Source organism: Lontra canadensis, unplaced genomic scaffold, assembly GCF_010015895.1.
Source record: "Lontra canadensis isolate GAN:19392208 unplaced genomic scaffold, GSC_riverotter_1.0 scaffold58, whole genome shotgun sequence".
NCBI classification, from domain to species: Eukaryota; Metazoa; Chordata; class Mammalia; order Carnivora; family Mustelidae; genus Lontra; species Lontra canadensis.
In genome coordinates, this window is record NW_022631052.1 from 7,303,452 (window position 1) to 7,316,904 (window position 13,453).

The 13,453-nt window shown below is 40.0% G+C and overlaps 2 protein-coding genes across 4 annotated transcripts in view; one reads left to right on the forward strand and one right to left on the reverse strand.

Moving 5' to 3' along the window:
• The window catches only part of MAPKAPK5 (MAPK activated protein kinase 5), a 36,315-nt gene extending 23,486 nt beyond the window's left edge, over positions 1-12,829 (reverse strand). For 2 of the 3 annotated variants that reach the window (XM_032876258.1, XM_032876257.1), the window contains exon 1: positions 12,727-12,829. In XM_032876258.1, the coding sequence (XP_032732149.1) occupies positions 12,727-12,762 (36 nt within the window). In that variant the 5' untranslated portion in view covers positions 12,763-12,829. Of the gene's footprint in view, positions 1-6,362; positions 6,501-12,726 lie in introns of all 3 variants that reach the window. The other variant, XM_032876259.1, reaches the window with a different exon arrangement.
• Positions 12,461-13,158, forward strand: LOC116878613 (putative uncharacterized protein encoded by MAPKAPK5-AS1). The gene has a single exon (XM_032876269.1). The coding sequence runs from the start codon at positions 12,731-12,733 to the stop codon at positions 13,130-13,132; it is 402 nt and encodes a 133-aa protein (XP_032732160.1). The 5' UTR covers positions 12,461-12,730; the 3' UTR covers positions 13,133-13,158.
• Positions 13,159-13,453: the final 295 nt, after the last annotated feature.

Genomic DNA, 13,453 nt, shown 5'->3' on the forward strand with positions numbered 1-13,453 from the left:
TCAATTGCTAAAATGAAATGGTCAGTGAATTTTCTGAAGTTCCAGAAAGACTGCTCTGATACAGGCTTCTATGATACAGAAGGCCTATATCCTTGAAGAAGTTGATCAAATTGTTGAAATAACTAAATAAATTGAGACTTTTAAAAGTTCAAATAAGGTAGTAGTGACTATAATAGTAAATTCATCTAATTTTTAACAGCATCATCTTCAGTACAAAAATACTGTCCTATTCACTGTGTAACTACTTTTTTCCTACTACTACTACTACTTTTTTCAGTTGTTTTATTTAGTTTGAATAGCTTTCAATAGTTCCCGATACAGCCTCTATGATTTAGTGAAAGTTTTTATGGAATTCCTGTCTAATCACTATATGTTGAGCTTCTGTTGCCATAGGCTTTCAGGCATGAAAGCCATATATTTAAGTTATGGTAGGCTAAAATTCATTTTTCAGGGTTCCACAGGAAGAAAAGGAAACCAACAGAGACCTTGAGAAATTAGGCTGTAACTCATCAGATTTTCAAACTGTTTTCTTGCAATGAGAATCTAATAGAATCCCGATTCCCAGTATACAGGAACAGGATATCTGTCCATGTAACACACACTCGTTGAGCAGTTGGTGTGTGTGCCAGACACGAGGCTAAGTTCAGAGATAAAAAACAGAGCTTCTGCCCAATTAATATGCAAGTCTACAAAATAAGCTTACAGGGGCGCCTGGGTGGCTCAGTGGCTTAAGCCTCTGCCTTCCGCTCAGGTCATGATCTCAGGGTCCTGCGATGGAGCCCCGCATCGGGCTCTCTGCTCAGCGGGGAGCCTGCTTCCCTCCTCTCTCTGCCAGCCTCTCTGCCTGCTTGTGATCTCTCTCTGTCAAATAAATAAATAAAATCTTAAAAAAAAAAAAAAAAGCTTGCAATAGTCATCTCTACTTTTCTGCTGTCCAGTTCTTGATAAAGGTTCTCATCATATAATAAATGCTCAATAACTGTGTAATATGAGACTAGAAAGGTAGACTAAAGCTGGATGATAGAGGGATATCGATTTGGGAAAGATCAGTTAGATCATTACACAAGCTCGGTTCTAAAAAACTTTGGGGTTAAGGAGCTTGTCAAGGTGACACAGTGAGTTACAGGAACTAATAAGACTAGAATCTATGGCTTTGGCCTCTTCCCTAGCTTCATTCCAGCTATCAAAGTTAAGTGCCTTACACTGAAGATTAGGGACAGATCTTGCCCAATCAGGGAGGTCCCAGGCTCTGTTCCCAGTCACCACCTCCTAAAAGAATTCAAACCTACCCATTTAACTTGCCTATCTCCTGTGTTTCTACCGCATGGCCTTTAGAAGTGTTTCAGACGGAGGAACACAGGATGGGGAACGAGGGAGTTGAGAGCATAGTCTAAGCTTCATGGTGGAATAAAACCATTTGCTATACCCCTCCTTTTCCTCAACTCTAATGAAAACATACACTCAGAGGAAATTCATGGAAAAAGAGATTTGTTCCATGGAATTATTGGACTGTTCAAAGGACTGTTCATTCGCCCAGTTGCTAAGAAATAACATTAGACCAAATTCTTCACTGTGCTGGTGCTGGTGCTGTGATGGTACTCTGCCTGATACACAGCCAAAACTGTCCAACTTGTAGAGGCTCTGATGAGGCTCTGACAGGAGGTTTAGCACTTGACATTACAGAAGGTAAGAGAGGCACTACCAGGCCTCTCTACAGCCCTGATTTCTGAACTCTGTTTTCCTGACACCTCTTGTCCTCTTTGGGAGGTTTCGTTCCTGCACCTCTGTGGACGGTGCCAAAAACATAACCAGTCTAAGCCCTCAAGAAGCCTGGCTGGGGAAGAGAAGCGACACTCATCTGTGAACTCTTCTATGTGTAGATGGCCTATTTTCTCACATACTTTAATGACAAGGAGAATAGAGGAGGGCATGGGTCAATTAAAACCCTTCACTGAAGTAAATTATGGACTACTTCAAAGGCATCAATGACAAACACCCTGATTGAATTCTGCTAAAGAAATATATATACTGTCTTAAGTTAATAGGGATATAGATACATAGAATAAAGTAATTCTTCAGAATCCTTCTAGACCAAGGGTCAGGAAACCACAATCCACAGGCAAATCTATCCATTGTCTATTTTTGTAAATAAGAAACAAAATATATTTGTGACAGATATAAAAATAATGATATAGTAAAAAAGTTAACATTTACTGGATTAAAAAAAAAAGATCCAACCATAGCTGTCTATAAGAGATATACTTTGGAATCAGAGAAGCAAACAAGTTAAAAATAAAAGGATTTAAGTGATTATGCTGAGTATGTATCCACATACAAGCAAAAGAACAAAGTTGGAAACTTAACCCCATACACAAAAGCTCAAAATGGATCAAAGACCTTAATATAAGACCTAAAACAATAAAATTCTTAGGAAAAAACATACGACATGAGTTTTGTAACATTGTATTTGGCAATGATTTCTTGGATAAGACACCAAAGAACAGGCAACAAAAGGAAAACTAGACAAGATGAACATGAAAACTTAAAAATTTTGTGCATCATAAAACACTATTAACAGAGTAAAAAAGGCAACCCACATAGTGGAAGAAAATATCACAGATCAAGTACCTGATAAGGGATTAATATCCAGAATATACAAGAATTCCTAAAACTCAAAAACAACCTGATTCAAAAAATGGGCTGAAAACTTGAGTAGACATTTTCCCAAAGATACACAGATGGCCAATAAACACAGGAAAAGGTGCTCAGCATCACTAATCATGAAGAAATACAAATAAAAACTCCAATGAGATAAAACCTCACACCTGTTAGGATAGCTACTATCAAAAAACAAAGAAATAGAGGTGCCTGAGTGGCTCTGTTGGCTAAGCGTCAGACTCTTGATGTCAGCACAGGTCTTAATCTCAGGGTTTTGAGTTCAAGCTCCATGGTGAGTGTGGAGACTACTTAAAAAACAAAGTAACAAGTGTTGGTGAAGATATGGAGAAATTGGAACCCTTGTGCACTGCTGGTGGGAATGTACAATGGAACATTTCCAATGTCATGAAAAACAGAATGGCAGTTCCTCAAAAAAAATTAAAAACAGAATTACCATGTGATCCAGCAATTCCACTTCTGCGTATATACCTAAAAGAACTAAAAAAAAGGGTCTTCAAGAGATATTTGTATATCCATGTTCATAACAACTATTCATAATAGCTAAAACATGGAAAGGACCTAAATGTCTATATACATATGATGGAATATCACTCAGCCTTAAAAAGAAAGGAAATTCACAAATGTGCTACAATATGGATGCACCATGAGAATATTATGCTAAGTGAAATAAGCCAGTCACAAAAAGACAAATACTGTATAATTCCATTTTTCTGAGGTGCTTAGAGTAGTCAATATAGTCAATATAGTTAATAGAGATGCAAAGTAGAATGGTGGTTGGTAGATGCTGGGGGAAGGAGGCAGAGGAGTTACTATTTAATAGGTACAGAGTTTCAGCTTTACAAGATCAAAAGAATTATACAGATGGATGGTGGTGATGGTCGCACATTATATATATATTTAATACCAGCGAAGCGTACATTTAAAAATAGTTAAGATGATAAATTTTATGTTACGAGTAATTTTATTACAATTTTTTAAAAAGATTTTATTTATTTACTTGACAGAGAGAGAGCACACACAAGCAGGGGGAACAGCAGGCAGAGGGAGAAGCAAGTCCCCGCTGAGCAAGGAGTCCGATGTAGGACTTGACCCCAAATCCCTGGAATCATGACCTGAGCTGAAGGCAGATGCTTAACCGACTGCCAGGCACCCCTTTTTACAACTTTTTAATGGAGAAAAAGTAAAAGGATGGAAAAAAATATACCATGAATAACCATAAGAGAACTGAAGGAGCCATACAGACAATAAACAAAATAGACCTTAAAACAAAAGTGGTTAATAAAGAGGCACTTTTTATAAGGATGAAAAGGTCAATTCAACAGGAAGATATGATGATTATAAACATTTATGCAACCACCTAACAACAGAGTCCAAAAATATATGAAGCAAAAATTGAGAGAATATAGGAGGAAAATAGACAATTCAAAAATCAATAATAGAAAAGCTAAACAGAAAACCATCAAGATGTAGAGGATAACACTGTCAACCAACTTGACCTGACATCTATAGAACACTGCATCCAACAACAGGAGAATATATGTTCTTCCCAAGCACACATGGAATATTCTTCAGGATAAAGCATATGCTGAACCATAGTCTCAGTAAATTTTTACAAACTTAAAACATATAAAGTTCTTCAACCATAACAGACTTAAGCTATAAATCAATTAAGCTAGAAATCAACAAAAATTTTAAAATTATATAATACTACTAAATAATCAATGGGTCAAAAAAGAAACAGAGAAATTGAGAAATATTTTGCTCTTGGGGCACCTGGGTGGCTCAGTCATCGAGCGTCTGGCTTCAGCCCAGGTCATGATCCCATGACCCTGAGATGGAGCCCCACGTCGCAAGGAGCCTGCTTCTCCCTTTCCCACTCCTCCTGCTTGTGCTTCCTCTCTAGTTGTCTCTCTCTGTCAAATAAAAAAATAAAATCTTTAAAAAAGAAGTTTTGATCTGAATTAATAAAACCCCCCTTATCTGTGGGGTTTCATTCCAAGACTCCCAGGGAATGCCTGAAATCAAAGCTGGTGCCAAATCCCATATATATATTATGTTTTTCCTATCATACATATCTACGATAGAGTTTAATAATTTAGTTTATATAACTTAACATTATAAATTATAATTTATAAATTAGGCATGGTAAAAGGCTAACAATAATTAGTAATAAAATAGAACAACTGTAACAATAATCTGTAATAAAATTCATGTGAATGTGACCTCTCTCTCACACACAAATATCTTTTTGTACCACACTCACTCTTCCTCTTCTTGTGATGGTGAGATAATAAAGTGCCTATGTGATGAGAAGAAGTGAGGTAAATGACGTATGTGACAAGGCATTAGACTACTAATGACCTTCTGATGGCTCAGAAGAAGAACTGTCTGCTTCCAGACCATGGCTGACCATGGGTAACTAAAACCATCGAAAGCAAAACCATGGCTCTGAGGGGACTATATGCTAAAATTTATGATGTGCAGGTAAAGTGGTGTTTAGTGTAAATTTACAGCTCTAAATCCCTAAGTTAAAAAGATTACAAATCAATAACCTAAGCTTCCACCTTGAAAAACTAGAGAAAAAGAAATACACTCAAAGCAAACAGAAATAATAAAAACTAGGGTAGAATTTAAAACAGAAGACTGAAAATTCAAAGCCAAAAGTTGATTCTTCAAGATGACAAAATTAACAAACCTTCAGCTAGACTGAAGAGAGAAAAAAACACAAGTTGTTAATATTAGAAATGAAAGAGAGGGCATCACAATTGACTTTACAGGAATCAAAGCATTATAAAGGATCACCATTAACAATTTTATGCCAAGAAACTAGACCACTAGATGAAATGGACAAATTCTAGAAAGATATAAATTACTAAAACTCACTCAGGAAGAAATAGAAAACCTGAATACATCTGTAACAAGAAACTGAATTAATAACAACAATAAAAATCTTCCCACAAAGCAAAGACTTGACCCACAGTTTTGGTGGTAAATTCTACCAAATCATTTAAAGTGCAGTTTCTCATCTCAGCATCACTGACATTTTGAAGCAGGTACTTCTTTGTTGTTAGATTGTCCTGTGCATTATTAAGATGTTCAGGAGCATTCCTGGCCTCTACCTGCTAGATGCCAGAAGCATCCCCCACCTGCACTGAATAATCATAATGTCTCCAGACACTACCAAATGTCTTATGAGGGACAAAAATTGCCCCCTATTGAGAACTATTGATTTGATGAAATAATACCAAACCGCCACACAAATTCTTCCAGAAAATAAAGAAGGATATACTTCCCAAGTCATTCTGAGTCACGTATTACCCTCATACCAAATCTAGACAAAGGCATCAGAAGAAAACTAGAAACCTGTATCTCTCATGAATACAGATACAAACATCCTCAGCAAAATTATTAGCAAACTGAATACAGAAACATGTAAGAATAATTTTACATCAGCCTAAGTAGGGTTTATACCAAGAATGAAAGATTGGTTTAATATCTGAAAATCGGATAATGTTACTATATACCACATTAAGAGTAAAGAACAAAAACTGTATGATCAACTCAACAGGGGAAGAAAAAGCATTTAACAAAAATTCAATGCCTATTCCTGATAAAAACTCTCAGCAAACAAGAACAGAAGGAAACTCCTCAATTGGACAAAGGACATCTACAAAACCACTTACTCAGTGATAAGTCTTTAATGCTTTCCCCCTGAGATCAGGAATAAGGCAAGATGTCCACTTTTGCCACTTTCATTCAACATTGTACCTGAGGTTCTACCCATGGCATAAGGCAAGAAAACAAAATTAAGAGCATACATCCTGTAAAGGAAGAAGTAAAATGGTATTTATTTGCTGAAAACATGATTTTTTAAAAATAATTTATTTATTTATTTGACAGAGATCACAAGTAGGCAGAGAGGCAGGCAGAGAGAGAGAGGAGGAAGCAGGCTCCCCCCGGAGCAGAGAGCCCGACATGGGGCCCGATCCCAGGACCCTGGGATCATGACCCGAGCTGAAGGCAGAGGCCTAACCCACTGAGCCACCCAGGTGCTCCAAAAACATGATTTTTATATGTAGAAAATCCAAAAGAACCTACAAAACAACAACAAAAAAAATCTAGAACTTAGCAAATATGGTAAGGATGCAAAACACATTATCAAAATATAGGAATGAACTATATTTTTATACATTAGTGATTTTATACAATCCAAATGAAATTAAACAATTCTAAATAGCATCATAAAGAACAAAATATTAGGAATAAATTTATTAAAGAGTGTAAGATCCATACACTGAAAACTACAAATACATTGCTAAGAGAAATAGGAGAAGCCCTAATGAAATGGAGAGCTATACCATGTTCATGGATTAGAAGACAATATCGTTAAGATGGCAACTGTCCCAAACTGACCTACAGATTCAATGGAACCTCTGTCAAAATCCCAGCACTCTTTTTTGTAGAAACAGACAAGATGATTCTAAATTTTGTCTGGAAATATAAAGAACCTGAAGAGGCAACTTAATTTTGAAAAAGAGAAACCAAGTTTGTTCTCATACTACCCAATTTTGGAAATTTTACTATAAAGCTTCAGTAATCAAATTAAGTATGCTACTAGCATAAGGGTAGTCCTATCAATCAAGAACAGAACAGAGAATCCAGAAATAAACTCACACACTGATGATAAACTGATTCTTGAAAAAGGTAATACACAGTAATTCTATAGGCAAATGACAGTGTTTTGAACAAACTGTCCTGGAACAACTGGATATCCATATTAAAGACAAACAAACAAAACTTCAGACCTTTATGTAACACCAAACATAACGGTTAATTCCAAGTGGATATTAGACCTAAAGAAACAACTAAAAACGGCAAAAATTTCTAGAAGAAAATGTCATTGAAAACTCTTGTAACCTGAGGCTAGGCAAAGATTTCTTAGTTATGACACCATAAGCACAATCCATAAAAGAAAAAGAAAAAAAAGATAAACTGGACTTCATCAAGATTAAAAACCATTAAAAGTGAAAAGATAAGCCACAGACTGGGAAAAATATTTGCAGATCATGTATCTGATAAATCACTTTTATTCAGAGTTTAGAGAGAACTCTTCTAACTCAGTAATAAGAAAAGCAGCTCAATTTAAAAATGAGTAAAAGATTTTAATACAATTAAATACCGAGAAAAAAATATGTGAATGCCAAACATATGAAAAGATGCTCAATAGCATTAGAATTAGTTTTTACTCAGAGCATGTAAAGAACTCTTACAACTCAATAAGACGACAAATAACCCAATTTAAATATGGGCAAATGATCTGAATAGACATTTCACCAGAAGAGATACACACGGGGCGCATGGGTGGCTCAGTGGGTTAAGCCTCTGCCTTTGGCTCAGGTTATGATCTCAGGGTCCTGAGATCGAGTCCTAATCGGGCTCTCTGCTCAGCAGGGAGCCTGCTTCCCCCCCCCCGCCTGCCTCTCTGCCTACTTTTGATCTCTGTTAAATAAATAAATAAAATCTTAAAAAAAAAAAAAAAAAGAAAAGATACATAAATGGCAAACAAGCACATGAAAAGCTGACCAGCAATATTAGTCATTAGTGTCAGGCGAACGTGATAACCACTACACGACGGAAACAATCATTAGTGAAATGCACATTAAAACCACAATCAGAACAACTACACAACCACTAGGATGGCTAAAATGGAAAGACTAACAATACCAAATATTTGTCAGGAGGGAAACAAAAATAAAAACAAAGACAAAAACAAAAAAAGGCCCTCAAACACTACTGGTAGGAATGAATAATGGTAAAGCTACTCTGGAAAAGTTTTGCAGTTTCTTAAAAAGTTAAGCATAAACTTACTGTACCACCCAGTAATTCCATACCTTGGTATTTACCCAGAAGAAATTAAAACAAGGGGCACCTGGATGGCTCAGTGGGTTAAGCCTCTGCTTTTGGCTCAGGTCATGATCTCAGGGTCCTGGGATTGAGCCCCGCATCGGGCTCTCTGCTCAGCAGGGAGCCTGCTTCCCCTTCTCTCTCTGCCTGTCTCTCTGCCTACTTGTGATCTCTCTCTCTCTATCACATAAATAAAATCTTTTAAAAAAGTAATCAAAACAAATATTTACACAAAAACTTGTATGGGCAAGTTTTATTTATCATTTTGTTCATATTAGCTAAAACTGGAAACTAGAATCTAAATGTCTATCAACTGGGGATGAATAAACAATAAAAATTACGCTACAATAAAAAAAACTCCTAATATATGCACTAAAAAGTATTGTAAGTAAAAGAAGCCAAATACATAAGACTACGTATTCTACAATTCCATTAATTTGGAATTCCTAGAGACAAAACTAGTGGCAGAAAGTGTATCAGTGATTGTCTGGAGTGGGGAGTGGGAGTAGAGGCTGACTACAAAGAGGCAAAAGGAACTTTCAAGGGGGATGGAAATATTATTTCTTTCTTTTAAAGATTTTATCCATTTATTTGAAAGAGGAGAATGCAGGGTTGGCAGCGGGGAGGGGTTTGGGGTGAGGAGGGGAGAGGCAGAGAGAGAGAAGGAGAGAATCCCAAGCAGGCTCTACACCCAGCACGGAGACCAAGGCAGGGCTTGATCTCATAAGCAAGATCATAACCTGAGCCAAAACCGAGTCAGACACCCAACACACTGAACCACCCAGTTGCCCTGAGATGGAAATATTCTAAAACTGGATTGTGATGATTGTGATGATAGTTGCACAACTCTGTAAACTTACTAAAAAGTCTTCAACTACACACTTACATTGAGTGAATCTTATGGTATATAAATTATACTGCAATTTTTAAAATATTTTTAAAACTAAGGAGATGAATTTTCACTAAATTCATCAAATATTAATAACTCTGCCATAGGGGCACCTGGGTGGCTCAGTGGGTTAAGCCGCTGCCTTCAGCTCGGGTCATGATCTCAGGGTCCTGGGATCGAGCCCCGCATCAGGCTCTCTGCTCAGCAGGGAGCCTGCTTCCTCCTCTCTCTCTGCCTGCCTCTCTGCCTGCTTTGTGATCTCTCTCTGTCAAATAAATAAATAAAAAATCTTTAAAAAAAAAAAAAATAACTCTGCCATATACGGGGTGTCTGGATGGCTTAGTGGGTTAAGCGTCTGCCTTCGGCTCAGGTCATGACCCGGAGTCCTAGGATCCAGCCCGGCATCAGACTCCCTGGTCAGCGGGAAGCCTGCTTCTCCCTTTCCCACTCAACTTGCTTGTGTTCCCCCTCTTGCTGTGTCTCTGTCGAATAAATAAATAAAATCTTAAAAAAAAAAAAAAAAAAGAACTCTGCCATATACCAGAGAAGGCAAGTACGTAAGCAATCCCTAATTCCAAAATGCTTTCTCCAGGTTTAGCGAAGTGCCTTAGGAATAGTGAGGTCATGGGGCTAGGGAAGAGGAGACAGAAATGAGAAGACAGAGCCTAAGGTTGTTGCCTTGGCCATATCCTAATTATTCTGAAGAGTAATAGGATGAGATGTTAATCAGACTGCTCTTGGGTAGTCAGGCAGCAGAAACTTTTTTCTTGTTGTTTTTTTTGTTGTTTTTTAAGATTTTATTTATTTGTCAGAGAGAGAGAGACTGAGCAAGCATGGGGAGCAGCAGGTAGAGAGAGAAGCAGGCTCCCTGCTGAGCAAGGAGCCCATCCCAGGACCAGGGGCTCATGACCGGAGCCAAAGGCAGACACTTAACCAACCAAGCCAACCAGGTATTCCAGGAAGCAGAAGTTTAAATGGTCTGATTAGAGCCCAGGAAAACAGCTTTTCCAGCTAACTACACTGGTCTTAGACTTCACCACTGAGGGACATTCTCAAGAAAGCAAAACAATGAATACAATACAATGCCACAGAGAAGTTTTATTTGATGTGATGCTGGCTTGCTTGCAAGGGAGTATATTCTAGTCAGTACTGGTTGTTGGATCCGGTATTTTCAACTCCACTTATTTGTGTTGGTTGGACACAAACTAGCAGGCAGACTCACCGATGACTGTCAAGTACATGAAGAAAAGCTAAAAAAATTTAAGAAAGTCAGACTGGGCAATAGTGACCAAGTGAAGAAATCAAGACTTTCTTAAAATACTCTTTAGTTGCTATGAGCTAACATTCATTAAGTTCCTACTAAATGTTAGGGATTATTGTAAGCACATTTAGATATATTTGTTCATTAAATACTCAAAAACCCTATGAGCCGTGGAGTGTTTTATCTCCTTTCTATGAGTGGGGAAACTAAGGGACAGAGAAGTGAAGTGACTTACTCGAGGACACAGCTAATGAATGGCAAGGCTGAGATTTTAACCCATGAGTTTACCTAGAGAAACAGTGGTAACCACTATATAACATTGCCTCCCCATTTATATATTTATCCATTACAACTGTGTCCCTCTTCTGTTCAAAATTTCCTAGTGTTCCTCTGTACTCAAGGTTGAAGCCAAAGTCCCTACAATGGTCTACAAGCCCCTATGTTCTCTAGCTTTCCATCATCTCCCTAAAACATAATCACTGACCCCACTGCATTCACTTTGCTGTTCCTGGATCAGGCAAGACTTATACCTACCTCAGAGCCTTTGTATCTGCTGTTCCTAATGCCTGTCATACTCTTCCCTGAGACAGTGGAGGATTGCTTCCTCGTTCCCTTCAGACCTCTACACAAATGTGACCTCCTCAGAGAGGCCTTCCCTGATTACTCTTCCTAAAGTAATACCCCCCACCCTTCTCATAATTATAAGCACCTGGCAATGTTTATTACCTAACTCCACCATCTAGAATATAAGCTCCATGACAGCAGGGCCATCTGGGAGTGTGGCTTTGCACCACCAGTGCCTAAGACAGCACTTGGCAAAAAAACAGACAATACCTGAATTTAAAAATCTGCCATATATGTTTTGAGTCACAACCCAATCATATAACTTTAGGTAACAATTCAGGACACTGTACAAATAAAATCCAAACCAAAAGAAAAAAATGCAGTCTTTTAGAACGTTTATTTCTATTATTTAAGATTTGATCTTCCTTAATGTGTATGTGTATATTTCCATGCCTTCTTTAAAAAGTGAAGTTTCTTTGGAAAGACAGATGACTTCTATAAGCTTTGCTATACAAAAACTTATTACAAGTGTGGCTTTTTAACTGTGTATTGAAGGGGGAAAATAACCCTAAGTTGCCAATGGATACCTGTCCTTCAAGGGAAAATGAAATTCTTAAATACACTTATTTAATACTGCAAAATAAGTAAATGATACATATTGAACTTCGGGCTCAATTTACACAAGATTCTAATTTCCTAGCGACAGCTAGATGACTTTCTGACTATTAATACCTCAAAGTTTGCCTATTAAAAAAAAGAGTAAAAAGCACATTTTTAAAAACTTTTACTTTATTTGGGTCATTTTAGAACACACATATTTGCTTTGTTGTGGTTGTTAACAGAGCAGTAAGTCACAGAACACCATGAGCTCTTCCTCAATAAATTAAATGCTCCCTAGGAGGAGAGGAAAAAGGAAAAGGTGAGGGAACATACGCAAAAGTAAAAACAGTATGTGCCAAAAGACAGATTTTTGTAAGAAGGCGAGCCACCCCGTCTGAAACTGCAGGTTTTGAGGAGGCTGGTTTCAAACAAATGGAGAGCGATGGGTAAAGTCCAACTCTCCAAATACTGTTGTAGATCATCCGGAAACAAATACTGGCGGCACTTGGAGAGTGATCGAAAGTGGAGTAGTAGGGCCCTCTCCTTCCCACTCCTAACAAGTATCTCCACTCCACTCACCTTGCGATTTAGATGAGTACAAATCACATCCCTACTTTAATCAGGGAAGTCAGAGGGAGTCGGACATCCCTCCCTACATATACACAAACCATTCGCCCCAGGGCTGTAAAACGCAGTCCACGGAATCTGGAAAGACAGAAACCCGGAGTCGCTGGCATCTCTCACTCCAAGTTCTCTCCGCTTTCTGAGGCTGAGCCGAGAGGAATGCCACAGGGACAAAGCGGGGAGGAAGGGGGCATCTCCCCCTTACCTTGATGGCTTTCTCCATGTCGCTCTCCTCGGACATGCTCCGTGGGGCCTCTACGGCCGGGAGCGGCGGAGACTGCGCAGCTGCCCGGTCCCACCGTAGCCGAGGGAGCACGGGGCTCGGCGTTCGGGCCCCTGGGCCTCGGGGAGACGGGCAGCAGCCGCCCCCAGGGACCGGCGGGGATGAGGGCCCCGGCGCCGGTTCCGCTTCGGTGGGCGGCTCTAGGCTGGCGGCGGCGGCCCCCGGGGACAAGCCTTTGTGCTGGGCCCCGCGCGGCCGCCTCCCGGCTTCATCCCCGGCCGGGGAGGCAAGCTCCCGGGGCAGGGCGAGGCGGGGAGGGTCCCCGTCCGGGGCGCGATGCAGAGGCCTCGCGGGGCCGCCGATTAGGCCTGGGCTCGCCAGGTCCTAATGAGGAACCTGCGCCTCCGTCTCCGCCGCCGGCACCGCTGCGAAGCCGAAGCCGAGGCCGCCGCCGCCGCCGCCGCCGCTGCTGCTCCCGATGCCGCTTCAGCGCCACACATCGCCGGGACACCCGCGCCGGGCAGCCCTGCCGGCCGGCCGCCCGCCTGCCGGCTCTGTGTCCCGCCTGAGCTATGGGCCGCCCGTCCTGCCGCCCGACTCCTTTCACCCACGGCTGCACGTGCTGCTCGCCGCCGTCCGCGGGGGTTTCCGAGCGCCCCCAAATCACGAGGTTGATTTGCAGGCGTCTGCCAGGGCCCCCTCAAGCTGC